Below are 27,580 nucleotides of genomic sequence, written 5' to 3'. Positions count from 1 at the left end.
TAGCTTACAGCATAGCCCTGCAATGAACAGAGCTTCGCAGAGACAGTGGCTCCATACCCAGCCTAGGGATTCCCCCAAACCCCAGCTCTGCTCGTCTCCATGGAAAAGCTCTCAGGCACAAGAGGGACAGAAACTCTCCCTGCCCAGCAGCACAGCACTACTGCCCCGAGGAAACCGCGTGCAGGTCCCTGGGGCGAGGGAGGAGCTGCTCAGCACCACACCCCAACACTGCACTGCCAGCACCAGAGGGGAGGTGGCACCAGGACGGACACGCAGACAAAACCCTGCACAGGCAGAGCCAGAACAGGCACAAGTGCAAAAGGGCACCAGCTGCTGACCCTCTGCAGCTCTTCCCTACACCAGGGAGGATTAGGAAGGAACAGGAGGGACAAAAGTAATCTCAGCCTCACCATGACCCTCACCAGCACTGCTGCCGTCCCAGCCACCACAGTAATAGACAGCCTCGTCCTCGGCTTGGACCCCACTGATGGTTAACGTGCCCGTGGAGCCGGAATTGGATCCAGAGAATCGTGAAGGGATGTCCGAGGGTCTGCTGTTGCTGCTGTAGATCACAGTGACAGGGGCACTGCCAGGTGTCTTCTGCTGGTACCAGCCAGCATAGCTGCTGCTAACCCCGGAGCAGGTGATCTTGACGGTTTCTCCTGGGTTCGCTGACACCGAGGATGGCTGCTGAGTCAGCGCTGCCTGGACCAGGGAACCTGGAGAGGGAGAGGAGAGAGGGGAGAAGATGGGGGTCAGCCAGGGCCCCACCAGCACAGCCCTCCCCGCGCAGCGGGACGGGGCCCCTGTGCCCAAAGGCCCCGGCTGGGCGCAGTGAGTCTGGCCAGGGCACCTGAGCCGTGGGCGAGCACCGCGAGGAGGAGAGGGGCCCAGGCCATGGCGCGATCCCACCAGCTCTGTGTCCCCACACCGATGGGGTTGTGTCGCAGACCCCAACTCCCTTTTAAGCCCCATCCAACCCGGGCCATGGCCCCTCCATGCAAATCGGACCCTGTGCTCAGGGACAGATCCTACTTGGACCGCCCAGAGCACAGAGGGGCCAGGGCAGCACCAGCTGCAGGCAGCTCTGGGCACGTGGCACGGGGCAGAAGCTACGCCCTTCTGCCCCCCAGACCCAGATGTTGAGACAGATCCCCCCATTCCCGCCCTCCTACCCTCGATTGGGTGGGAGTGTCGATCTGTTCAAGGGTATGATGGCCCTGCAGAGGGGTCTGGACAGGCTGGAGTGATGTGCCAAAGCAAATTGTACGAGTTTCAAAAAGGCTAAGTGCCAGGTCCTGCACTTTGGTCACAACAACCCCATGCAATGCTACAGGCTTGGGGAAGAGTGCCTGGAAAGCTGCCCAGTGGGAAAGGACCTGTTGGTTGACAGCTGGCATGAGGCAGCAGTGTGCCCAGGAAGCTAAGAAGGCCAACAGCGTCCTGGCTTGTATCAGGAATAGTGTGGTCGGCAGGAGCAGAGAAGTAATTGTGCCCCTGTACTCGGCACTGGTGAGGCTGCACCTCAAATACTGCGTCCAGTTTTGGGCCCCTCAGTAGGGACCCAGAGCAAGACACACAGAGGCCAAGGCCAGAGTGCTGGGGCCCTGTGAGGAGAGCTGCCAGAAACCGGGATAGGGAGTGCCAGGGAGATTTGCAAGTGAGGTGCAGAGGAGTTAAAAATGGAGGTTTTCTGCCCTTCTCCCTCACAGCCAAGCAGAGTTGTGGATGTGGGGCTGGGGCAGGTTCCTGTCACCTCCGCACAGCCATGGCTGTGAATATCCTCCCTTTCCTCTCCCAGAGCACTGGTGGTGACTCTGCGGCTGGGGACCATTGTCCCTGCCTCGACAAAATTCATGGTGTGGCCTTGTCTGTCACCCGACTGCCTCTTGCTACTGATGACCATGTCCTCCTGCTGCTGCCAGAGCTGCTTCTGTGCTGGGATGAGTTGGGCTGGGATCTGCTCCACTGCGCGGGGAGGGCTGTGCTGGTGGGGCCCTGGCTGACCCCCGTCTTCTCCCCTCTCTCCTCTCCCTCTCCAGGTTCCCTGGTCCAGGCAGCGCTGACTCAGCCGTCCTCGGTGTCGGCAAACTGGAAGAAACCGTCAAGATCACCTGCTCTGGTGATAGCAGCAGCGGCAATGTTGGCTGGTACCAGCAGAAGGTACCTGGCACTGCCCCTGTCACTGTGATTTACTGGAGTGAGAGCAGATGCTCGGACATCCCTTCGCGATTCTCTGGTTCTGCGTCCGGCTCCACGGCCACGTTAACCATCAGTGGGGTCCAAGCCGAGGACGAGGCTGTCTATTACTGTGGTAGCTCCGACAGCAGCAGCAATGGTGCCTGCTGACAATGAGCAATAGGAAGTGAGACACAGACTCCAAAAGCCGTGGAAGGCTTTCAGCCCTTCTCCCTCCTGGCTGGCTGTGGGGCTGAGGCAGGCTCCTGTGCCCTCTGCACGACCATGGCTGTCACTGCCCTCCCTCTGCTGTTCCAGAGACCTGCAGGTTCTCCTGGTCTCCCCCGTGCCTTGGGAGCATTGTCCTTTTCCCTGTAAAATTCTGTACCATTTGCATCATGCTCAGGTCCCACAAAATTTAATATACACCTTCTGACCATTCCATTGTGCTTAATTCTCAGTATTGAAATCCCTTTTTACCAACACTTACCACTTCAACTACATGCTTAAACCATCTTTATACCCAACATACCGATTTATACATTCTCATTCACTACTGTCCCCCCGGCTTCCTCCACATGGCCTGTGTGCACAGGACATCCTCTGGATCTTTGGAGACCTCATCATTGTCTAGATCACTGTAGATGACTTCCAGCACTGCTGATTCGCTCAGGTACTGGATGCCTTCATCTACGGTAGCCCACTTTCCTTGGCAGTCCACAAGATCTTCCTTGAATGGGTATCTTGCCCTCACACTTGAGAGGAGCCGTCTCCAGAGACTGCATATTGCTGCCTTTTTTCCAATTCCTCTTTCAATTTCCCTGTCTCTAGCAAGGGGTCCAGCTGGTGGGCTTCCTTACCTTCCAATTGCTGACTGTTGGCCCCATTATGCCAGCATCGGAGCAGCCAGGCAGCAATCCGCTCACCTGGCTGGCGGCTGCAATCTTTCCGTAGGTCTCAAAGTTCTGATGAGGTCAGGGAACGGGTGTCAGAAATGCAGGTCTGTGAATCCTGCTGATTATGTCAATTCATTACGAATGAGTGACTTTACACAGTTTGATTTAGTAAAAGTTAGAATTTACTTGTAGCGAATTGCAGAATTTGATTATAATATTTTCAATAGCACTCAATCATCAATGATTAATAAAGTGATTAGACAAAATTGATCAAAACAGTGACTTAGTTACAGATTCGAAGATGGCAAGGTTCACTCCATTACTACATAGAAGCACATAAAAGAGAATTAAATCACAATGAGTTAAAATGATTCATAAAAAGATTGCGTATATATGGAATAAAGGCAAGGGGGGGGGGCCCTCCCGTTGAGTCACGAGGTTTAGACTAGACCCCCTTGCTTTCTAAACTCCTTCTCAGAGAGGAGCCTAGGTGCGGCTAGGTCTAGTCTTAGTCTCAGACTTGGTCAATGGTTTATATGGATAAGGATAATGTATATATATGCATATCTGTATATCTAGTACATAGGAAAAATATATAAAGGAAATTGGATTATGTGAGAGAGAGAGATAAATCATTTGTAGGGGATATGGAAACCCTCCCGTTGAGTCGCGAGGTTCAGAATGGCCCCCCTTGCTTTCTAAACTCCTTCTCAGAGAGGAGCCTAGGTGCAGCTGGGCCCACTCTTAGTCTCAGACTTGGTCAACGGTTTAGGAGAGTAATGCTATAAGAATAGTACAGCAATATAAAACTCCTTTTAAAATTAAATCATACATCTACAAAACTACTTAAATTGATTCATGCATGCACACTTACAATTATAAATGCATATATGAAAACAGTATACCTCTTAAAAATTCCCCTCGAGTTGAGTGAAATACTCACGTCTAATGCCTTGGCATTTCTCAACGAGTGAGAGTAGAGTCTCGAGGAGTGAAGAATATTAGCAGCCCAGGCTCCGTTGTTGATCTCCGGTAATGGAGTTCTGGTTGCAGCAGACTTTCGGAGTCTGCTAGTTGTCGCTGACTGAGAGACATTTCGATCAGAGGGAGATGCTGGTGTGGCCCGCGGCGGTCCAGGAGAGCTCAAAGGGCCTCACTTAGGACTGCCGTTTATAGGATTGCGAGATTATTGACTTTAATCACCAGTAAATTTCCATCTGAGCCACAATTCGGGTCAGCTTGTTGTTGGAATTCCAGCAGTGATGATACCACACTGTTTCAAGGCTGTTTGTTCTCGTTCCCCTCGTTAGCCATAATATGAATCTTGATAAGAACAGAGCCGCTCTCTGCTCCAGCCATGTAGGAGTTTCTGGTACAATTAAGGGGGGCTTAACTGACCAACTCGCTACACTGCGGCCTGGAATTCCTGAGATTGTAAAGCAGCTGAAGTAAAGGGGAAAGACAGAACAGAAACAAAAAGGGGGGGAGGGGGGTGGGGTGGGGGGAGATGTACCACCACAATGGGTAGCTTCCACTTCCTGCTTGAATTCTCTCACTCCTTCCTCCAATTTCTGTGTGGAAGGACCGGCTTCTTGATCGAACCCTTCCTCTTCTTCCTTGTCCCTTACTAATCGATGCTATGAACCCATTGTTCTCCTTGTCCACTGTTTCCTTTTCACTACTGGGGCAATTACCGTAGTTGTTGTTGTTTGGGTCCCTATCCCAACCATGGTGTCCTCAGATGGAGTTTGGTCCCTGCCTCAACCACAGTCCTCTGAGAGTACTGAACAGTGGCTCGACAGGCACAGGCCAGGCCCCAGTACAGTGCTGGAAGCTGCTGGTTTTCCCTGGCTTGCCAGGGTTGTTTGCCTCTTCAGGTGTAAAGTCCCAGGTTATGGGAGGTGATAACCGTCCTAGGAATCTGCCCAAATCCTTCCACACACTCTGACACCCAGGGACTGCCTGCCTCAAGGCACATTTCAGTATTGCCTCACCCAACAGTTGTCTTCTCTTATACCAAGATGAGACCAGATTCCACAAAACCCATGATATGACAACAGTATTAATTAGTAGTATTAAGCAGCTCTCGTAAGAGTGGACAAGGACCTCAGGAGCTTGCATAATAGAACCATCCACATCAGTCCCGGGTAGGGAGAGGCAGATGTATCCTCTCACCCTCTCCACAAGATAGCTCCCCCAGCACAGTAAGGCCATCAATGCCAGGGCAAAGCACATAGCCGTTATTTGGATTAACACGTTCCCCGGCTCAGCAAAATAAAGAGATAAGAAGTGCAGCCAACAAACTCTGTGACCCGCACAGGAGCTTGCAACTAAACACATACTGTAGCTACAGCACGCTTCATACAAAACTGCCTTTGTCAAGCCCCACGCTGGGAGCCAAAAAGGACTGTGGTGGGACAGGTGGGGAGAAAATGAGATGAAAAAACCCCTCGTGGGTCAAGATAAAGGCAGTGTGATAAAAAAGCAAAAGCAAAGGCTGTGTGTGGAAGCAAAAGAAGGAAACAAAGATTTTATTCTCTACTTCCCATCAGCAGGCGATGTCCCACCACTTCATGGGAAGAAGGGCTTCGGCACGTGTAGCTGTTGCTCCAGAAGACAAAGGTAAATAATGAATGCCCCCCCTTCCTTCTCCTTTCTCTTAGCTTTTATTGCTGAGACAATGTCACACGGTATGGCATCTCCCTTTGGTCACTTTGGGTCAGCTGACCTGGCTGTGTCCCCTCCCAAGACCTTGCCCACCTCTAGCCTACTCGTGAGGCTCAGGGAGGGCTGTGCTGGTGGGGCACTGGCTGACCCCCATCTTCTCCCCTCTCTCCTCTCCCTCTCCAGGTTCCCTGGTCCAGGCAGCGCTGACTCAGCAGCCGTCCTCAGTGTCAGCGAACGTGGGAGAAACCGTCCGGATCACCTGCTCTGGGCTTAGCTACAGCTATGGCTGGGTCCAGCAGAAGACACCTGGCAGTGCCATTGTCACTGTGATCTACTACAACACCAACAGACCCTCAGGCATCCCTTCGTGATTCTCTGGATCCTTGTCTGGCTCCACGGGCACGTTAACCATCAGTGGGGTCCAAGCCGAGGACGAGGCTGTCTATTACTGTGGTGGCATCGACAGCAGCAGCAATGGTGCCTGGTGATAATGAGCAATAGGAAGTGAGACACAGACTCCAAAAGCAAAGGAAGAGTTTCAGCCCTTCTCCCTCCTGCCCGAGCAGAGTTGTGGCTGTGGGGCTGAGGCAGGCTCCTGTGCCCTCTGCACGATCATGGCTGTGACTGTCCTCCCTTTCATGTCCCAGAGACCTGGAGGTGACTTTGTGGCTGGGGAGCATTGCTCCTGTCCTTACAAAGTTCACAGTGTGGCCTTCTCGCCCATCCCACTGCGTCTTGCTACTGATGACCATGTCCTCCTGCTGCTGCCAGAGCTGCCTCTGTGCTGGGATGCGTTGTGGTGGGCTCTGCTCGCCAAATGTGCCTGTGACTGTGTCTGGGTCTGTTCTCCTCTGACTGTGGCATTCCCCATCCCCAGTGAGGGCTGTGCTGGTGGGGCACTGGCTCACCCCCATCTTCTCCCCTCTCTCCTCTCCCTCTCCAGGATCCCTGGTCCAGGCAGCGCTGACTCAGGAGCCGTCCTCAGTGTCGGCGAACGTGGGAGAAACTGTCAAGATCACCTGCTCTGGGAGCAGTGGCAGCTATGGCTGGTCCCAGCAGAAGATACCTGGCAGTGCCCCTGTCACTGTGATCTATAGTAACACCAACAGACCCTCGGGCATCCCTTCGCGATTCTCTGGATCCACGTCTGGCTCCACGAGCATGTTAACCATCAGTGGGGTCCAAGCCGAGGATGAGGCTGTCTATTTACTGTGGTGGCATCGACGGCAGCAGCAGCAATCAACCCCAGGAGACACAGAGCAAGGAGGAAGTGATACAAAAATCTCCTGCCATCACAGAAATTGTTTAGGTTGGAAAAGACCTTTAAGATCATCCAGTCCAACCATTAACCTAGCACTGCCACGTCCACCACTAAACCAGTTAAGGGTAGAGTAATAATCTCATGTTTCCTGGCTTGGTGGCTGGATTATTTTTTAATGAAAATAAAAACTAGGAATCATTAAGGTTGGAAAGGACCTCCAAGATCATCAGTCCAACCATCAACCCAACACCACCATGCCTACTAAACCATGTCCCAAAGTGCCACGTCTACCCATTTTTTTCAACACCTCCAGGGATGGTGACTCCACCACCTCTCTGGGCAGCCTGGTCCAATGCTTGACTACTCTTTCCATGAAGAAATTTCTCCTAATATGCAACCTAAACCTCCCCTGGTGCAGCTTGAGCCCATTTCCTCTCATCCTATCGCTATCTACTTGGGAGAAGAGACCAGCACCCACCTCACTACACCCTCCTTTCAGGTAGTTGTAGAGAGCGATAAGGTCCCCCCTCAGCCTCCTCTTCTCCAGGCTAAACAATCCCACTTCCCTCAAAAGCTCCTCTTCAGACTTGTTCTCTAGGCCCTTCACCAGCTTCGTTACCCTTCTCTGGACACGCTCAAGCACCTCAATGTCTTTGTTGGCATGGTGTCACCATAATACCAGCACTGCTGCTGTCGTAGCCACCACAGTAATAGACAGCCTCGTCCTCGGCTTGGACCCCACTGATGGTTAACGTGGCTGTGGAGCCGGACGTGGATCCAGAGAATCGCGAGGGGATGTCCGAGGGTCTGCTGTTGCCGTTGTAGATCAGAGTGACAGGGGCACTGCCAGGTGTCTTCTGCTGGAACCAGCCAGCACTATAGCTGCTGCTGCCAATCCCAGAGCAGGTGATCTTGACAGTTTCTCCTGGTTTCACCGACACTGAGGATGGCTGCTGAGTCAGCGCTGCCTGGACCAGGGAACCTGGAGAGGGAGAGGAGAGAGGGGAGAAGACGGGGGTCAGCCAGGGCCCCACCAGCACAGCCCTCCCCGTGCAGCAGGACTGGGCCCCCTGTGCCCAAAGGCCCCGGCCGGGCGCAGCGAGTCTGGCCAGGGTACCTGAGCCATGGGCGAGCACCGCGAGGAGGAGAGGGGCCCAGGCCATGGCGTGATCCCACCAGCTCTGTAGCACAGTGCAGGAACAGAGCTCCTGGGGGTCATCCCTGCATTTCTTTACCAAGACGGTGGTCAGACACTGGAACCGATCTCCCAGAGAGATCGTTGGTGACCCAAGCCAGTCAGTATTATAGAAGCATTTGGACAATGCCCTGAATAAGCTAATGCCCTAATACTGCCCCACCATCAAATGGGGACAGCAGAGGCTCCTAACTTGCCCCTGCGATGGCGGGAGCATTTTGTATCACTTACCCATTACTCCGTGTCACTATGGCACCAGTAGAGCTGCTGCTGTCGTAGCCACCACAGTAATAGACAGCCTTGTCCTCAGCTTGGACCCCACTGATGGTTAACGTGGCCGTGGAGCTAGACGTGGATCCAGAGAATCATGAAGGGATGCCCGAGGGTCTGTTGGTGCTAGCATAGATCACAGTGACAGGGGCACTGCCAGGTGCCTTCTGCTGTTACCAGCCAGCACCATAGCCGCTGCCGCTGCTAATTCCAGAGCAGGTGATTTGGACGGTTTGTCCTGGTTTCACCAACACTGAGGGTGGCTGAGTGGGCGCTGCCTGGACCAGGGAACCTGGAGAGGGAGAGGAGAGAGGGGAGAAGACGGGGGTCAGCCAGGGCCCCACCAGCACAGCCCTCCCCGCACAGTGGAGCAGATCCCAGCCCAACTCATCCCAGCACAGAAGCAGCTCTGGCAGCAGCAGGAGGACATGGTCATCAGTAGCAAGAGGCAGTCGGGTGACAGACAAGGCCACACCATGAATTTTTTTCGAGGCAGGGACAATGGTCCCCAGCCGCAGAGTCACCACCAGTGCTCTGGGAGAGGAAAGGGAGGATATTCACAGCCATGGCTGTGCGGAGGTGACAGGAACCTGCCCCAGCCCCACATCCACAACTCTGCTTGGCTGTGAGGGAGAAGGGCAGAAAACCTCCATTTTTAACTCCTCTGCACCTCACTTGCAAATCTCCCTGGCACTCCCTATCCCAGTTTCTGGCAGCTCTCCTCACAGGGCCCCAGCACTCTGGCCTTGGCCTCTGTGTGTCTTGCTCTGGCTCCATGCGTGGCATTGGGACCTTATGGAACAGGGGCCCCGTGCCCGTCTCACTGCCCAGGGAGGGCATTACTCCTGCGGTGCTGGAGGAATGGAGAACAGAGCCCAGCACAGCACTCTGCCCATGCTGTCCCTCACTGCTAGCACAGCTTCCACCAACTCCAGAGAGCTCCTCCAGCCCCTGCCACAACCTTCACGGCTTCTGCATGGGACCCTGCCCAAGGCACCCCATGCTCACAGGGGAAAGCAGCTCACGCAGACACAGGGCCTGTAGGCACAGCAGCTGTCACCAGGGAAGGGTGCGCATCAGCCCTGAACTGGCAGGCAGCCCAGGGACCAGAGCGGGATGCCCCGAGATGGTGGCAGGGCTTCTCCCAGCTTCTCTGGGCCATAGGACAAGACATTTTGCAGGCAGGAGCAACCAGCCACAGCGCAGCTCTGCACTGCCAGGAGCTGTGCCACTTCCACATCCTCCAGCACCACTGCCAGGATCGCTGCCACCCTCGCACAGCGGACAGCAACAGTCAGCCCAGAGCACCCAAACACCCTTTGGGGCACCGGGATGCTGATCAGCACTGCCGCCCTGGGCACCACAGGAACAGAGCGCCTCGTCCTCGCCTTGGAGCCTGGTGATGGTTAATGTGGTTGCGTAGCTGGACCAGGATTCAGAGAATCGCGATGGGATATCTGACGGTTTTTGGTTGTTGTTGTAGATCACAGTGACAGGGGCACTGCCAGGTGTCTTCTGCTGGTACCAGCCAGCATAAGCACTCCAGCTGCTGCTGCTGTCAATCCCAGAGCAGGTGATCTTGACGGTTTCTCCCGGTTTCACCGACAGCGAGGACGGCTCCTGAGTCACCGCCGCCTGGACCAGGGAACCTGGAGAGGGAGAGGAGAGAGGGGAGAAGACGGGGGTCAGCCAGGGCCCCACCAGCACAGCCCTCCCCGCACAGCGGGACGGGGCCCCTGTGCCCAAAGGCCCCGGCCGGGCGCAGCGAGTCTGGCCAGGGCACCTGAGCCGTGGGCGAGCACCGCGAGGAGGAGAGGGGCCCAGGCCACGGCACGATCCCACCAGCTCCGTGTCTCCACGTGGAAATGGGGCTGTGCCCTGGACCCAGCTCCCTCTTAAGCCCCCACCTGCCCGGGGCACGGCCCCTCCGTGGGAATGGGGCCCCCAATGTTCACTGGCAGCTCCTGTCCCAGCGCTCCCCCTGCCCACTGCAGCCACCTCTCGGGCCCACCAAAGGCACCAAGATCACGCTGGGCTGCCTGCTCCCTGGGCCTCTCAGCTGGGAAAACTGGGTCCTGCTTCACAACAGGGCACCACAGCCACGTTTCTCTCTGGAGCCACAGGACTCTGAGCAGCTGCATTGAGGTGTCCGGGCAAATGCTCCTCAACTCTGCTTCTGTTAAGCACAACCTTAGCCACGACACGTGCCAAGTGATGGCAGAAACACCCCGGCATCACCCGCCCCTAGACCACCCCTCTGCGGCAGCACAGCTCCTCCAGCCACGCTCTCCTTCCCCTCCCGCCCGGGCGCTTCTCCGGGGGGCTCCGCACCCGCGGCCGGCCCAGCACAAGCCCGCAGCGCACCCCCACCGCAGGCTGGTGCTCCGAGACCACCCGGGCCAGGATCCCTCCGGCAGCACAGGCGCTCCCGCTTCTCTACAGCACCGCGGGCACGAGGAGCAGCGCCCCGGCCTCTGCCTCTGGAGCATGAGGGCAAACGCCCAGCCCCACACACCTGCACAGAGCTCTCCATACCACCCTTCCCAGACCTGCCGCTGCCTTTCCGTGCTGCTCCTAAGCAGGAGGTGGCATGGGTCTGCCAAAGCACTTTGAGTCCTTGGGCATGTCTGACAGATCCCAAAACGCTTCAGGGCTGCATCTCAGGAAGCAAACAGCAGCCTCCTTTCAGACCTCGGAGCCCCCTCACACCAAATGCCAGCCCACCTTCACCTTTTAGCAGCATAATGAACAGGGCCCAGACACATGAACAGAGGCGTTTATTATTCTGTGCTCCTTTCACCAAAGAGGTTCAATGCCAAGCTACCACCGCCCTCTGTGACTCCCTCAGGCCAGGAACAGCAGCAGCTCCTGCTTAGACACAGGACATTTCCCACAGGCCTCTTTCTCTTAATCAGCAGCTTCTTCTGCTTCAGCTTCTCCTTTGGAACCAAGACGAACGTGGGGGACTTTGTTGGCTGGGTTTTCTTCTCTTTGTTTTCTTGGGTTTGTTTTTTCAAAAGCTCACAAGCAGTAGTGTCGCGGCTGCTTTCCAGTCCCACACGCCGCAGCAGCAGCTCCCCCGCGTGGCCTGCCTCCACTCCGGCTTAGCGGGAAAGAGAAGGGCTGGAAGGCGGTGGGAAGTCAACAAGCGGGTTTGAACATGATTCCGTGCTTCTTGAACTCAATTCTTTCTACTTTCACATCATCCTCAACTAGCTGGTATACATAAGTCACAACTGTGGAAGCCTGGATATCCATCAGTACAAATGAAGGGATGACGTCCCTGGAAAGAAAACATACTTTGTCAGTCTTCCCGACGAGCTTACACTTCTTGCTATTCACGTACCTTATGCTTAGGTATTCTAACACACCTGGTTGCCAAGGGCTGCAGGGATCTGGGAAGCACTGCCGTTTGCAGGCACTGACAGCAGCGTCTCAGGCAGAGTCGCGCTTAGCCTGGAACAGCCCTCGAGGCTACTAAACAGCCTAAGCCACGTCAGGCTCAGACATTTAAGCTGGCAGTGTCTGATTTCCTACAAAATAGTAGCACGCAGCTTCTGGGAAGACACCAGGAGGCAAAAATGACTTCAAGAAGCTGCTGCAAGTCACCCCTCTGCGGGCCCAGGAAGCAGCCCCAGACACAGCAGTGCCAGGCTGTCGTGCCCAACACGTGCGCTCAGTAAAAGCCTGGTAGTGGGGGAGCCCCGCTGTGTTCCCCAGGAAGGGAGAGAGCTGGCCCTCTGGTGCGAAGGCTACCCAACAGTGAATAAACGCACAGCAGCAGCGCCAACATCACATTCTGAGGGCAGGAGCAACCAGCCACAGCGCAGCTCTGCACTGCCAGGAGCTGTGCCACTTCCACATCCTCCAGCACCACTGCCAGGATCGCTGCCACCCTCGCACAGTGGACAGCAACAGTCAGCCCAGAGCACCCAAACACCCTTTGGGGCACCGGGATGCTGATCAGCACTGCCGCCCTGGGCACCACAGGAACAGAGCGCCTCGTCCTCGCCTTGGAGCCCCACTGATGGTTAACATGCCCATGGAGCTGGACATGGATCCGGAAAATCGCGATGGGATATCCGAGGGTCTGTTGTTGTAGCCATAGATCACAGTGACAGGGGCACTGCCAGGTGCCTTCTGCTGGTACCAGCCACCATAAGCACAGCTGCTTCTACCCCCAGAGCAGGTGATCGGGACCGTTTGTCCCAGGTTACCAACACCAAGGCAGTGAGACGGGGATGGGACCCTCTCCCCAAAGGCCATGATGCCACAGAGGGACCCAGAGGCCTGCACACAGAGTGCAAGGCCAGAGTGTGGGGGTCCTGCAAGGACAAGTGGCAGCAGCAAGAGGAAGGGGAAGGGCAGAGTCAGTGACCAGCATTGCTGCTGTCGTAGGCACCACAGTAATAGACAGACTCGTTTCTGGCTTGGACCCCAGTGATGGTTAACGTAGCCGTGGTGCCAGACTTGGATCCAGAGAATCGTGAAGGGATGCCCGAGGGTCTCCTGTCGCTGTTGTAGATCACAGTGCCAGGGGCAGTGCCAGGTATCTTCTGCTGGAACCAGCCATAGCCGTTGTTAACCCTGGAGCAGTAGATCCAGGTGTTTACTGCTGGGGACGCGTACGTCTGAGTAAGCCCTGCCTAGAGACCAGAGAGGGAGAGGAGAGAGGGGAGAAGATGGAGGTCCACAAGTGCCCCAGGAGCATGGCCCTGCCCGGGCAGCAGGACAGTGACAGGACTCCTCTGCATGCAAGCACACAGATGCAACACCCTGGGTGCAGCCCCAAGCCCAGGCCCTCCCTGAGGGGTGGCTGCAGCCAAAGCCTGGACCCTCTCCCTGCCCACTGCCCCTCGGGGCACACGTCAGGCCTGTCACTCAGAGTGGGCAGCCCAGGGGCATGGCCTGCCGTGGGCACCCAGCATTTGCGGCAGTCTGGAGACAGCCCTGCCCATGCCCCAGATGGGGCCACGTCCAGGCCAGCGGCCAGGACTGCAGGGCACAGGGTCCCCGGTGGCTGAGAAGCTGCATGGGGAGGTGATGTGTGACAGAGGGAATGGAATGGGAGCATCTCCGGCACAGCATGGGCTGGTGAGAGGCACTGCTATGGCCACCAGACACAGGGGACTGCCTGGGCAGGGGGCATGAGCTCCACTAGGGCCTTTTCAAGACCAAATGTGCCCCAAGGAACACCCTCTCCCCACACACCTCCCGGCCCCATGGCAGCACAAAGCGCCCAGGGCATGTAGACTCTGTCTCTTGGGCTCCTCTGCTCCCCTTGGCATGAGTCAGGAACATCCCCAAATGCAGCCCAGGCCCAGAGTGCTCGCTGGGGAATGGAAAGGGGGGACATAGTGCCCAGTAGCTTACAGCATAGCCCTGCAATGAACAGAGCTTCGCAGAGACAGTGGCTCCATACCCAGCCTAGGGATTCCCCCAAACCCCAGCTCTGCTCGTCTCCATGGAAAAGCTCTCAGGCACAAGAGGGACAGAAACTCTCCCTGCCCAGCAGCACAGCACTACTGCCCCGAGGAAACCGCGTGCAGGTCCCTGGGGCGAGGGAGGAGCTGCTCAGCACCACACCCCAACACTGCACTGCCAGCACCAGAGGGGAGGTGGCACCAGGACGGACACGCAGACAAAACCCTGCACAGGCAGAGCCAGAACAGGCACAAGTGCAAAAGGGCACCAGCTGCTGACCCTCTGCAGCTCTTCCCTACACCAGGGAGGATTAGGAAGGAACAGGAGGGACAAAAGTAATCTCAGCCTCACCATGACCCTCACCAGCACTGCTGCCGTCCCAGCCACCACAGTAATAGACAGCCTCGTCCTCGGCTTGGACCCCACTGATGGTTAACGTGCCCGTGGAGCCGGAGTTGGATCCAGAGAATCGTGAAGGGATGTCCGAGGGTCTGCTGTTGCTGCTGTAGATCACAGTGACAGGGGCACTGCCAGGTGTCTTCTGCTGGTACCAGCCAGCATAGCTGCTGCTAACCCCGGAGCAGGTGATCTTGACGGTTTCTCCTGGGTTCACCGACAGCGAGGAAGGCTCCTGAGTCAGCGCTGCCTGGACCAGGGAACCTGGAGAGGGAGAGGAGAGAGGGGAGAAGATGGGGGTCAGCCAGGGCCCCACCAGCACAGCCCTCCCCGCGCAGCGGGACGGGGCCCCTGTGCCCAAAGGCCCCGGCCGGGCGCAGTGAGTCTGGCCAGGGCACCTGAGCCGTGGGCGAGCACCGCGAGGAGGAGAGGGGCCCAGGCCATGGCGCGATCCCACCAGCTCTGTGTCCCCACACCGATGGGGTTGTGTCGCAGACCCCAACTCCCTTTTAAGCCCCATCCAACCCGGGCCATGGCCCCTCCATGCAAATCGGACCCTGTGCTCAGGGACAGATCCTACTTGGACCGCCCAGAGCACAGAGGGGCCAGGGCAGCACCAGCTGCAGGCAGCTCTGGGCACGTGGCACGGGGCAGAAGCTACGCCCTTCTGCCCCCCAGACCCAGATGTTGAGACAGATCCCCCCATTCCCGCCCTCCTACCCTCGATTGGGTGGGAGTGTCGATCTGTTCAAGGGTATGATGGCCCTGCAGAGGGGTCTGGACAGGCTGGAGTGATGTGCCAAAGCAAATTGTACGAGTTTCAAAAAGGCTAAGTGCCAGGTCCTGCACTTTGGTCACAACAACCCCATGCAATGCTGCAGGCTTGGGGAAGAGTGCCTGGAAAGCTGCCCAGTGGGAAAGGACCTGTTGGTTGACAGCTGGCATGAGGCAGCAGTGTGCCCAGGAAGCTAAGAAGGCCAACAGCGTCCTGGCTTGTATCAGGAATAGTGTGGTCGGCAGGAGCAGAGAAGTAATTGTGAATATCCTCCCTTTCCTCTCCCAGAGCACTGGTGGTGACTCTGCGGCTGGGGACCATTGTCCCTGCCTCGACAAAATTCATGGTGTGGTCTTGTCTGTCACCCGACTGCCTCTTGCTACTGATGACCATGTCCTCCTGCTGCTGCCAGAGCTGCCTCTGTGCTGGGATGAGTTGGGCTGGGATCTGCTCCACTGCGCGGGGAGGGCTGTGCTGGTGGGGCCCTGGCTGACCCCCGTCTTCTCCCCTCTCTCCTCTCCCTCTCCAGGTTCCCTGGTCCAGGCAGCGCTGACTCAGCAGCCATCCTCGGTGTCAGCGAACGTGGGAGAAACCGTCAAGATCACCTGCTCTGGGCTTAGCAGCAGCAGTGCTGTTGGCTGGTACCAGCAGAAGGTACCTGGCACTGCCCCTGTCACTGTGATCTATGGGAGCACCAACAGACCCTCGGACATCCCTTCACGATTCTCTGGTTCTGCATCTGGCTCCATGGGCATGTTAACCATCAGTGGGGTCCAAGCCGAGGACGAGGCTGTCTATTACTGTGGTGGCACTGACAGCAGCAGTGGTGACTGGGGTGATAAGGGCACTGGGTAATGGGGAAGTGAGACACAGAACTCAGCACTGAGGGCTCAGGCAGGTTCCTGTGCTTTCTGCATGACCATGGCTGTGACTGTCCTCCCTTTCGTGTCCCAGAGCACTGGAAGTGACTCCATGGCTGGGGACCATTGTCCTCGTCCCTACAAAGTTCACAGTGTGGCCTTTTCGCCCATCCCACTGCCTCTTGCTACTGATGACCATGTCCTCCTGCTGCTGCCAGAGCTGCCTCTGTGCTGGGATGCGTTGTGGTGGGCTCTGCTCGCCAAATGTGCCTGTGACTGTGTCCGGGTCTGTTCTCCTCTGACTGTGGCATTCCCCATCCCCAGTGAGGGCTGTGCTGGTGGGGCACTGGCTCACCCCCATCTTCTCCCCTCTCTCCTCTCCCTCTCCAGGATCCCTGGTCCAGGCAGCGCTGACTCAGGAGCCGTCCTCGGTGTCGGCGAACGTGGGAGAAACTGTCAAGATCACCTGCTCTGGGCTTTACAGCAGCTATGCTTATGCTGGCTGGTACCAGCAGAAGGCACCTGGCAGTGCTCCTGTCACTGTGATCTATGGGGGCACCAGCAGACCCTCGGACATCCCTTCACGATTCTCTGGATCCACGTCTGGCTCCACGGCCACGTTAACCATCAGTGGGGTCCAACCCGAGGACGAGGCTGTCTATTACTGTGGTAGCAGGGACAGCAGCAGTGATGCTGTTGTACTGACACAGAGAGATGTGGAAGCAAGCTACAGGGGAGTTAAAAAAGGTGGGTTTTCTGCCCTTCTCACTCATGGTTGAGCAGGCCTGTGAGGCTGAGGCAGGTTTGTGTCCCCTCTATGAGGCGATGCTTGTAAATGTCCTCCCAATTGTGCCTCATGGTGGAGGAGGTGAGTCTGGCCCTGTGGGCACCTCGTGCCTGTCCCTACAGCAGGCATGCCATTGCCTTCTCCCCAGCCCCACTGCCTCTTTCTACTGGCAGCTACATACAGCTCGTGCTGCCCCTTCTCCTTGCAGGGCCCCAGGGCTCTGCGTGTGGCTCCTTGTTTCCTCACTTTCCTCAGTGCTATCATGGCCTTTGGGCATCAGGGCCGCGTCTCGCTGCCCAGGGAGGGCTGTGTTGTGGGGCTGTCTATTACTGTGGTGGCATCGACAGCAGCAGCAATGGTGCCTGGTGACGATAAGCAATAGGAAGTGAGACACAGACTCCGAAAGCAACGGAAGAGTTTCAGCCCTTCTCCCTCCTGGCCAAGCAGAGTTGTGGCTGTTGGGCTGAGGCAGGCTCCTGTGCCCTCTGCACGATCATGGCTGTGACTGTCCTCCCTTTCATGTCCCAGAGACCTGGAGGTGACTTTGTGGCTGGGGAGCATTGCTCCTGTCCTTACAAAGTTCACAGTGTGGCCTTTTCGCCCATCCCACTGCCTCTTGCTACTGATGACCTTGTCCTGCTGCTGCCAGAGCTGCCTCTGTGCTGGGATGCATTGTGGTGGGCTCTGCTCGCCAACTGTGCCTGTGACTGTGTCCGGGTCTGTTCTCCTCTGACTGTGGCATTCCCCATCCCCAGTGAGGACTGTGCGGGTGAGGTACTGGCTGACCGCCTGACTCTCTCCTCTCCCTCTCCGGGTTCCCTGGTCCAGGCAGTGCCCACTCAGCCACCCTCGGTTTCAGCAAACCCAGTACAAACCGTCCAAATCACCTGCTCTGGGTTTAGCAGCGGCAGCAGCTATGGTCCTGGCTGGTACCAGCAGAAGGCACCTGGCAGTGCCCCTGTCACTGTGATCTACCAGAACACCAACAGACCCTCGGGCATCCCTTCGCGATTCTCTGGATCCTTGTCTGGCTCCACAGCCACGTTAACCATCACTGGGGTCCAAGCCGAGGACGAGGCTGTCTATTACTGTGGTGGCTACGACAGCAGCAGCTCTACTGGTGCCATAGTGACACGGAGCAATGGGTAAGTGATACAAAATGCTCCCGCCATTGCAGGGGCAAGTTAGGAGCCTCTGCTGTCCCCATTTGATGGTGGGGCAGTATTAGGGCATTAGCTTATTCAGGGCATTGTCCAAATGCTTCTATAATACTGACTGGCTTGGGTCACCAATGATCTCTCTGGGAGATCGGTTCCAGTGTCTGACCACCGTCTTGGTAAAGAAATGCAGGGATGACCCCCAGGAGCTCTGTTCCTGCACTGCGCTACAGAGCTGGTGGGATCGCGCCATGGCCTGGGCCCCTCTCCTCCTCGCGGTGCTCGCCCATGGCTCAGGTGCCCTGGCCAGACTTGCTGAGCCCGGCTGGGGCCTTTGGGCACAGGGGCCCAGTCCTGCTGCGTGGGGAGGGCTGTGCTGGTGGGGCCCTGGCTCACCCCCATCTTCTCCCCTCTCTCCTCTCCCTCTCCAGGTTCCCTGGTCCAGGCAGCGCTGACTCAGCTGTCCTCGGTATTGCCCAACCTGGGAGAAACCGTCAAGATCACCTGCTCTGGTGGTGGCAGCTACTATGGCTGGATCCAGCAGAAGACACCTGGCAGTGCCCCTGTCACGGTGATCTATGCTAACGACAACAGACCCTCGGGCATCCCTTCACGATTCTCTGGATCCCAGTCTGGCACCACGGCCACGTTAACCATCAGTGGGGTCCAAGCCGAGGACGAGGCTGTCTATTACTGTGGTAGCTCCGACAGCAGTGGTTATGATGTTGTAGCGACACAGAGAGATGTGGAAGTGTGCTACAGGGCAGTTAAAAATGGTGGTTTTCTGCCCTTCTCCCTGTATTGGGTTTGTGTGGCAAGGTTTCAGTAGCAGGGGGGCTACACGGTTGGCTTCTGTGAGAAGCTGCTAGAAGCTTCCCCTATGTCTGATAGAGCCAATGCCAGCCGGCTCCAAGACGGACCGGCCACTGGCCAAGGCTGAGCCCATCAGCGACAGTGGTAGCGCCTCTGTGATAGCCGATTTAAGAAGGGGAGACAAAAAACACCCCTCTGGGACACAAACTGCCGCTGGAGTGAGAATATGTGAGAGGAATGAGTCTGCAGACACTGAGGTCAGTGCAGAGGGAGGGGAGGAGGTGCTGCAGGTGCCGGAGCAGAGATTCCCCCGCAGCCCTTGGTGCAGACCCTGGCGAGGCAGCTGTGCCCCTGCAGCCCATGGCGGCCCACGTGGGAGCAGATATCCACCTGCATCCCCGGGAAGGATCCCACGCCAGAGCAGGTGGATTTGCCCGAAGGAGGCTGTGACCCCATAGGAAGCCCACACTGGAGCAGGCTCCTGTCAGGACCTGTGGGCCCATGGAGAGAGAGGAGCCCATGCTGGAGCAAATTTGCTGGCAGGACTTGTGACCCCATGGGGGGCCCACGCTGGAGCAGTTCGTGAAGAACTGTAGGCCATGGGAAAGGACCCACATTGGAGAAGTTCATGGAGGACTGTGTCCCGTGGGAGGGACCCCACGCTGGAGCAGGGGAAGAGCGTGAGGAGTCCTCCCCTGAGGAGGAACAAGTGGTAGAGATGACATTTGATGAACGGACCACAACCGCCATTCCCCATCCCCCTGCACCACTCGGGGTGAGGAGGCAGAGAAAATTGGGAGTGCAGTTGAGCCCGGGATGAAGGGAGGGGTGGGCGGGAAAGGTGTTTTAAGATTTGGTTTTATTTCTCATAACCCTAGTCACTTTTGATAGGTAATAATTTAAACTGATTTTCCCCAAGTCGAGTCTGTTGTGCCTGTGACGGTAATTGCTGGGTGATCTCCCTGTCCTTACTTTCTCTCCCCTGTCCACTTGAGAAGGGGAGTGATAGAGCAGCTTTGGTGGGCACTTGGCATCCAGCCAGGGCCAAGCCACCACATTGCCTCGTGGCTGAGCAGGGCTGTGGGGCTGGGGCAAGTTCCTGTCCCTGTCCAAGGACGGGACTGTGAATGTTCTCCTGACTGTACCGTGCCGTGTGGGAGCTGACTCTGGGGCCAGGGGCACTTTGTGTCTGTCCCTACGTAAGGTATGGCATTGCCTTGTCCCCAGCCCTGCTGCCTCTTGCTCCTGGCAGCCCCATCCTCGTCTTGCTGCTGGAGTTGCCTCTGTGCTGGGATGCTCTGGGCTGCCCAGGGCTCTGCTCCCCGTTAATGTGCCCAAACCCTGAGCGGGGCCCTTCTCCAACGCTGGCACTCCCTATCCCTGCTTCTGCCAGCTCTCTTCACAGGGCCCCAGAGCTCTGGCCTTGGGCTCTGTGTGTCTTGCTCTGGGTCCCTGCATGGCATCGGGACTTTATGGAAGAGGGGCCCCGTGCCCGTTCCGCTGCACGAGGAGGGCTGTGCTGGTGGGGCCCTGGCTGACCCCCATCTTCTCCCCTCTCTCCTCTCCCTCTCCAGGTTCCCTGGTCCAGGCAGCGCTGACTCAGACGCCCTCAGTGTCAGCGAACCTGGGAGAAACCATCAAGTCTGGGATTGACAGCAGCAGTTATGCTTATGCTGGCTGGTACCAGCAGAAGACACCTGGCAGTGTCCCTGTCACTGTGATCTATGCTAGCACCAGAAGACCCTCGGACATCCCTTCACGATTCTCTGGTTCTGCATCTGGCTCCACGGCCACGTTAACCATCAGTGGGGTCCAAGCCGAGGACGAGGCTGTCTATTACTGGGGTAGCATCGACAGCAGCAGTGTTGCTGCCACACTGACACGGAGCAATGGGGAAGTGATACAAAAATCTCCCACCATCACAGGGGCCAGTTAGGACCTTCTGCTGTCCCCATTTGATGGTGGGGCAGTTTTAGGGCATTAGCTTATTCAGGGCATTGTCCAAATGCTTCTATAACACCGACAGGCTTGGGGCACCAACTACCTCTCTGGGAGATCTGTTCCAGTGTCCGACCACCGTCTTGGTAAAGAAATGCAGGGATAGAATCATTGAATCATAGAATCGTTTAGGTTGGAAAAGACCTTTAAGATCATCCTGTCCAACCATTAACCTACACTACCAAGTCCACACTAAACCAATTAAGGGTAGACTAGGCTAAACCATGTCCCAGAGTGCCACATCTACCCATGTTTTGAACACTTCCAGGGATGGTGACTCCATCACCTCTCTGGGAAGCCTGGTCCAATCCTTTCCGTGAAGAAATTTTTCCTAATATCCAACCTAAACCTCCCCTGGCGCAGCTTGAGCCCATTTCCTCTCGTCCTATCGCTAACTACTTGGGAGAAGAGACCAACACCCACCTCACTACACCCTCCTTTCAGGTAGTTCTAGGGAGCGATAGGGTCCCCCCTCAGCCTCCTCTTCTCCAGGCTAAACAACCCCAGTTCCCGCAGCCGCTCCTCATAAAGCCTGTGCTCCAGACCCTTCACCAGCTTTGTTGTTCTTCTCTGAACACGCTCCAGCACCTCAATGTCTGTCTTGTAGTAGGGGCCCAAAAGTGGACACAGTAGTCGAGGTGTGGCCTCACCAGCGCCGAATACAGGGGGACAATCACCTCCCTGCTCCTGCTGGCCACACTATTCCTGATACAAGCCAGGATGCTGTTGGCCTTCGTGGCCACCTGGGCACACTGCTGGCTCATGTTCAGCTGGCTGTCAACCAACACCCCCAGGTCCTTTTCAGCCAGGCAGCTTTCCAGCCACTCTTCCCCAAGCCTGTAGCATTGCATCTGGTTGTTGTGACCAAAATGCAGGACCCGGCACTTGGCCTTGTTAAACCTCATACAGTTGGCCTTGGCCCATTGGTCCAGCCTGTCCAGGTCCCTCTGCAGGACCATCCTACCCTCCAGCAGATCGACACTCCTACCCAACTTGGTGTCATCTGCAAACTTACCGAGGGTGCACTCAATCCCCTCATCCAGATCATTAATGAAGATATTAAACAAGGCTGGCCCCAAAACAGACCCCTGGGGAACACCGCTCGTGACTGGCTGCCAACTGGACTTAACTCCATTTACCACAACTCTCTGGGCTCAGCCACCCAACCAGTTTTTTACCCAGTGAAGACTATGCCCATCCAAGCCATGAGCTGGCAGCTTCCCAAGGAGAATATTATGGGAGACTGTGTCAAAAGCTTTGCTAAAGTCCAGGTAAATGATATCCACAGCCTTTCTATCATCTACCAGGTGGGTCAACAGGTCATAAAAGGACGTCAGGTTGGTCAAGCAGAGCTACAGAGCTCTGCGCTACAGAGCTGGTGGGATCACGCCATGGCCTGGGCCCCTCTCCTCCTCGCGGTGCTCGCCCATGGCTCAGGTACCCTGGCCAGACTCGCTGCGCCCGGCCGGGGCCTTTGGGCACAGGGGCCCAGTCCTGCTGCACGGGGAGGGCTGTGCTGGTGGGGCCCTGGCTGACCCCCGTCTTCTCCCCTCTCTCCTCTCCCTCTCCAGGTTCCCTGGTCCAGGCAGCGCTGACTCAGCAGCCGTCCTCAGTGTCGGTGAAACCAGGAGAAACTGTCAAGATCACCTGCTCTGGGATTGGCAGCAGCAGCTATAGTGCTGGCTGGTTCCAGCAGAAGACACCTGGCAGTGCCCCTGTCACTCTGATCTACAACGGCAACAGCAGACCCTCGGACATCCCCTCGCGATTCTCTGGATCCACGTCCGGCTCCACAGCCACGTTAACCATCAGTGGGGTCCAAGCCGAGGACGAGGCTGTCTATTACTGTGGTGGCTACGACAGCAGCAGTGCTGGTATTATGGTGACACCATGCCAACAAAGACATTGAGGTGCTTGAGCGTGTCCAGAGAAGGGTAACGAAGCTGGTGAAGGGCCTAGAGAACAAGTCTGAAGAGGAGCTTTTGAGGGAAGTGGGATTGTTTAGCCTGGAGAAGAGGAGGCTGAGGGGGGACCTTATCGCTCTCTACAACTACCTGAAAGGAGGGTGTAGTGAGGTGGGTGCTGGTCTCTTCTCCCAAGTAGATAGCGATAGGATGAGAGGAAATGGGCTCAAGCTGCACCAGGGGAGGTTTAGGTTGCATATTAGGAGAAATTTCTTCATGGAAAGAGTAGTCAAGCATTGGACCAGGCTGCCCAGAGAGGTGGTGGAGTCACCATCCCTGGAGGTGTTGAAAAAAATGGGTAGACGTGGCACTTTGGGACATGGTTTAGTAGGCATGGTGGTGTTGGGTTGATGGTTGGACTGATGATCTTGGAGGTCCTTTCCAACCTTAATGATTCCTAGTTTTTATTTTCATTAAAAAATAATCCAGCCACCAAGCCAGGAAACATGAGATTATTACTCTACCCTTAACTGGTTTAGTGGTGGACGTGGCAGTGCTAGGTTAATGGTTGGACTGGATGATCTTAAAGGTCTTTTCCAACCTAAACAATTTCTGTGATGGCAGGAGATTTTTGTATCACTTCCTCCTTGCTCTGTGTCTCCTGGGGTTGATTGCTGCTGCTGCCGTCGATGCCACCACAGTAAATAGACAGCCTCATCCTCGGCTTGGACCCCACTGATGGTTAACATGCTCGTGGAGCCAGACGTGGATCCAGAGAATCGCGAAGGGATGCCCGAGGGTCTGTTGGTGTTACTATAGATCACAGTGACAGGGGCACTGCCAGGTATCTTCTGCTGGGACCAGCCATAGCTGCCACTGCTCCCAGAGCAGGTGATCTTGATAGTTTCTCCCACGTTCGCCGACACTGAGGACGGCTCCTGAGTCAGCGCTGCCTGGACCAGGGATCCTGGAGAGGGAGAGGAGAGAGGGGAGAAGATGGGGGTGAGCCAGTGCCCCACCAGCACAGCCCTCACTGGGGATGGGGAATGCCACAGTCAGAGGAGAACAGACCCAGACACAGTCACAGGCACATTTGGCGAGCAGAGCCCACCACAACGCATCCCAGCACAGAGGCAGCTCTGGCAGCAGCAGGAGGACATGGTCATCAGTAGCAAGACGCAGTGGGATGGGCGAGAAGGCCACACTGTGAACTTTGTAAGGACAGGAGCAATGCTCCCCAGCCACAAAGTCACCTCCAGGTCTCTGGGACATGAAAGGGAGGACAGTCACAGCCATGATCGTGCAGAGGGCACAGGAGCCTGCCTCAGCCCCACAGCCACAACTCTGCTCGGGCAGGAGGGAGAAGGGCTGAAACTCTTCCTTTGCTTTTGGAGTCTGTGTCTCACTTCCTATTGCTCATTATCACCAGGCACCATTGCTGCTGCTGTCGATGCCACCACAGTAATAGACAGCCTCGTCCTCGGCTTGGACCCCACTGATGGTTAACGTGCCCGTGGAGCCAGACAAGGATCCAGAGAATCACGAAGGGATGCCTGAGGGTCTGTTGGTGTTGTAGTAGATCACAGTGACAATGGCACTGCCAGGTGTCTTCTGCTGGACCCAGCCATAGCTGTAGCTAAGCCCAGAGCAGGTGATCCGGACGGTTTCTCCCACGTTCGCTGACACTGAGGACGGCTGCTGAGTCAGCGCTGCCTGGACCAGGGAACCTGGAGAGGGAGAGGAGAGAGGGGAGAAGATGGGGGTCAGCCAGTGCCCCACCAGCACAGCCCTCCCTGAGCCTCACGAGTAGGCTAGAGGTGGGCAAGGTCTTGGGAGGGGACACAGCCAGGTCAGCTGACCCAAAGTGACCAAAGGGAGATGCCATACCGTGTGACATTGTCTCAGCAATAAAAGCTAAGAGAAAGGAGAAGGAAGGGGGGGCATTCATTATTTACCTTTGTCTTCTGGAGCAACAGCTACACGTGCCGAAGCCCTTCTTCCCATGAAGTGGTGGGACATCGCCTGCTGATGGGAAGTAGAGAATAAAATCTTTGTTTCCTTCTTTTGCTTCCACACACAGCCTTTGCTTTTGCTTTTTTATCACACTGCCTTTATCTTGACCCACGAGGGGTTTTTTCATCTCATTTTCTCCCCACCTGTCCCACCACAGTCCTTTTTGGCTCCCAGCGTGGGGCTTGACAAAGGCAGTTTTGTATGAAGCGTGCTGTAGCTACAGTATGTGTTTAGTTGCAAGCTCCTGTGCGGGTCACAGAGTTTGTTGGCTGCACTTCTTATCTCTTTATTTTGCTGAGCCGGGGAACGTGTTAATCCAAATAACGGCTATGTGCTTTGCCCTGGCATTGATGGCCTTACTGTGCTGGGGGAGCTATCTTGTGGAGAGGGTGAGAGGATACATCTGCCTCTCCCTACCCGGGACTGATGTGGATGGTTCTATTATGCAAGCTCCTGAGGTCCTTGTCCACTCTTACGAGAGCTGCTTAATACTACTAATTAATACTGTTGTCATATCATGGGTTTTGTGGAATCTGGTCTCATCTTGGTATAAGAGAAGACAACTGTTGGGTGAGGCAATACTGAAATGTGCCTTGAGGCAGGCAGTCCCTGGGTGTCAGAGTGTGTGGAAGGATTTGGGCAGATTCCTAGGATGGTTATCACCTCCCATAACCTGGGACTTTACACCTGAAGAGGCAAACAACCCTGGCAAGCCAGGGAAAACCAGCAGCTTCCAGCACTGTACTGGGGCCTGGCCTGTGCCTGTCGAGCCACTGTTCAGTACTCTCAGAGGACTGTGGTTGAGGCAGGGACCAAACTCCATCTGAGGACACCATGGTTGGGATAGGGACCCAAACAACAACAACTACGGTAATTGCCCCAGTAGTGAAAAGGAAACAGTGGACAAGGAGAACAATGGGTTCATAGCATCGATTAGTAAGGGACAAGGAAGAAGAGGAAGGGTTCGATCAAGAAGCCGGTCCTTCCACACAGAAATTGGAGGAAGGAGTGAGAGAATTCAAGCAGGAAGTGGAAGCTACCCATTGTGGTGGTACATCTCCCCCCACCCCACCCCCCCTCCCCCCCTTTTTGTTTCTGTTCTGTCTTTCCCCTTTACTTCAGCTGCTTTACAATCTCAGGAATTCCAGGCCGCAGTGTAGCGAGTTGGTCAGTTAAGCCCCCCTTAATTGTACCAGAAACTCCTACATGGCTGGAGCAGAGAGCGGCTCTGTTCTTATCAAGATTCATATTATGGCTAACGAGGGGAACGAGAACAAACAGCCTTGAAACAGTGTGGTATCATCACTGCTGGAATTCCAACAACAAGCTGACCCGAATTGTGGCTCAGATGGAAATTTACTGGTAATTAAAGTCAATAATCTCGCAATCCTATAAACGGCAGTCCTAAGTGAGGCCCTTTGAGCTCTCCTGGACCGCCGCGGGCCACACCAGCATCTCCCTCTGATCGAAATGTCTCTCAGTCAGCGACAACTAGCAGACTCCGAAAGTCTGCTGCAACCAGAACTCCATTACCGGAGATCAACAACGGAGCCTGGGCTGCTAATATTCTTCACTCCTCGAGACTCTACTCTCACTCGTTGAGAAATGCCAAGGCATTAGACGTGAGTATTTCACTCAACTCGAGGGGAATTTTTAAGAGGTATACTGTTTTCATATATGCATTTATAATTGTAAGTGTGCATGCATGAATCAATTTAAGTAGTTTTGTAGATGTATGATTTAATTTTAAAAGGAGTTTTATATTGCTGTACTATTCTTATAGCATTACTCTCCTAAACCGTTGACCAAGTCTGAGACTAAGAGTGGGCCCAGCTGCACCTAGGCTCCTCTCTGAGAAGGAGTTTAGAAAGCAAGGGGGGCCATTCTGAACCTCGCGACTCAACGGGAGGGTTTCCATATCCCCTACAAATGATTTATCTCTCTCTCTCACATAATCCAATTTCCTTTATATATTTTTCCTATGTACTAGATATACAGATATGCATATATATACATTATCCTTATCCATATAAACCATTGACCAAGTCTGAGACTAAGACTAGACCTAGCCGCACCTAGGCTCCTCTCTGAGAAGGAGTTTAGAAAGCAAGGGGGTCTAGTCTAAACCTCGTGACTCAACGGGAGGGCCCCCCCCCTTGCCTTTATTCCATATATACGCAATCTTTTTATGAATCATTTTAACTCATTGTGATTTAATTCTCTTTTATGTGCTTCTATGTAGTAATGGAGTGAACCTTGCCATCTTCGAATCTGTAACTAAGTCACTGTTTTGATCAATTTTGTCTAATCACTTTATTAATCATTGATGATTGAGTGCTATTGAAAATATTATAATCAAATTCTGCAATTCGCTACAAGTAAATTCTAACTTTTACTAAATCAAACTGTGTAAAGTCACTCATTCGTAATGAATTGACATAATCAGCAGGATTCACAGACCTGCATTTCTGACACCCGTTCCCTGACCTCATCAGAACTTTGAGACCTACGGAAAGATTGCAGCCGCCAGCCAGGTGAGCGGATTGCTGCCTGGCTGCTCCGATGCTGGCATAATGGGGCCAACAGTCAGCAATTGGAAGGTAAGGAAGCCCACCAGCTGGACCCCTTGCTAGAGACAGGGAAATTGAAAGAGGAATTGGAAAAAAGGCAGCAATATGCAGTCTCTGGAGACGGCTCCTCTCAAGTGTGAGGGCAAGATACCCATTCAAGGAAGATCTTGTGGACTGCCAAGGAAAGTGGGCTACCGTAGATGAAGGCATCCAGTACCTGAGCGAATCAGCAGTGCTGGAAGTCATCTACAGTGATCTAGACAATGATGAGGTCTCCAAAGATCCAGAGGATGTCCTGTGCACACAGGCCATGTGGAGGAAGCCGGGGGGACAGTAGTGAATGAGAATGTATAAATCAGTATGTTGGGTATAAAGATGGTTTAAGCATGTAGTTGAAGTGGTAAGTGTTGGTAAGA

The 27,580-nt window shown here is 55.3% G+C and overlaps 2 gene segments (V, D, J or C); one reads left to right on the top strand and one right to left on the bottom strand.

Moving 5' to 3' along the window:
* Positions 1 to 12,837: 12,837 nt before the first annotated feature.
* On the bottom strand, positions 12,838 to 14,731 carry LOC142594571 (Ig lambda chain V-1 region-like). The segment is given in 3 exon segments: positions 12,838 to 13,109; positions 14,255 to 14,551; positions 14,686 to 14,731. Coding segments are annotated over 3 exon segments (615 nt in total).
* A 7,337-nt stretch (positions 14,732 to 22,068) lies between these two features.
* Positions 22,069 to 24,087, top strand: LOC104031860 (Ig lambda chain V-1 region-like). The segment is given in 3 exon segments: positions 22,069 to 22,114; positions 22,249 to 22,551; positions 24,011 to 24,087. Coding segments are annotated over 3 exon segments (426 nt in total).
* The last annotated feature ends 3,493 nt before the right edge of the window (positions 24,088 to 27,580 follow it).

Source organism: Pelecanus crispus, chromosome 11 (assembly GCF_030463565.1).
Source record: "Pelecanus crispus isolate bPelCri1 chromosome 11, bPelCri1.pri, whole genome shotgun sequence".
Lineage (NCBI taxonomy): Eukaryota > Metazoa > Chordata > Aves > Pelecaniformes > Pelecanidae > Pelecanus > Pelecanus crispus.
Note: the sequence above shows the minus strand (reverse complement) of the source record. Positions and strands in the feature narration are given on the sequence as shown.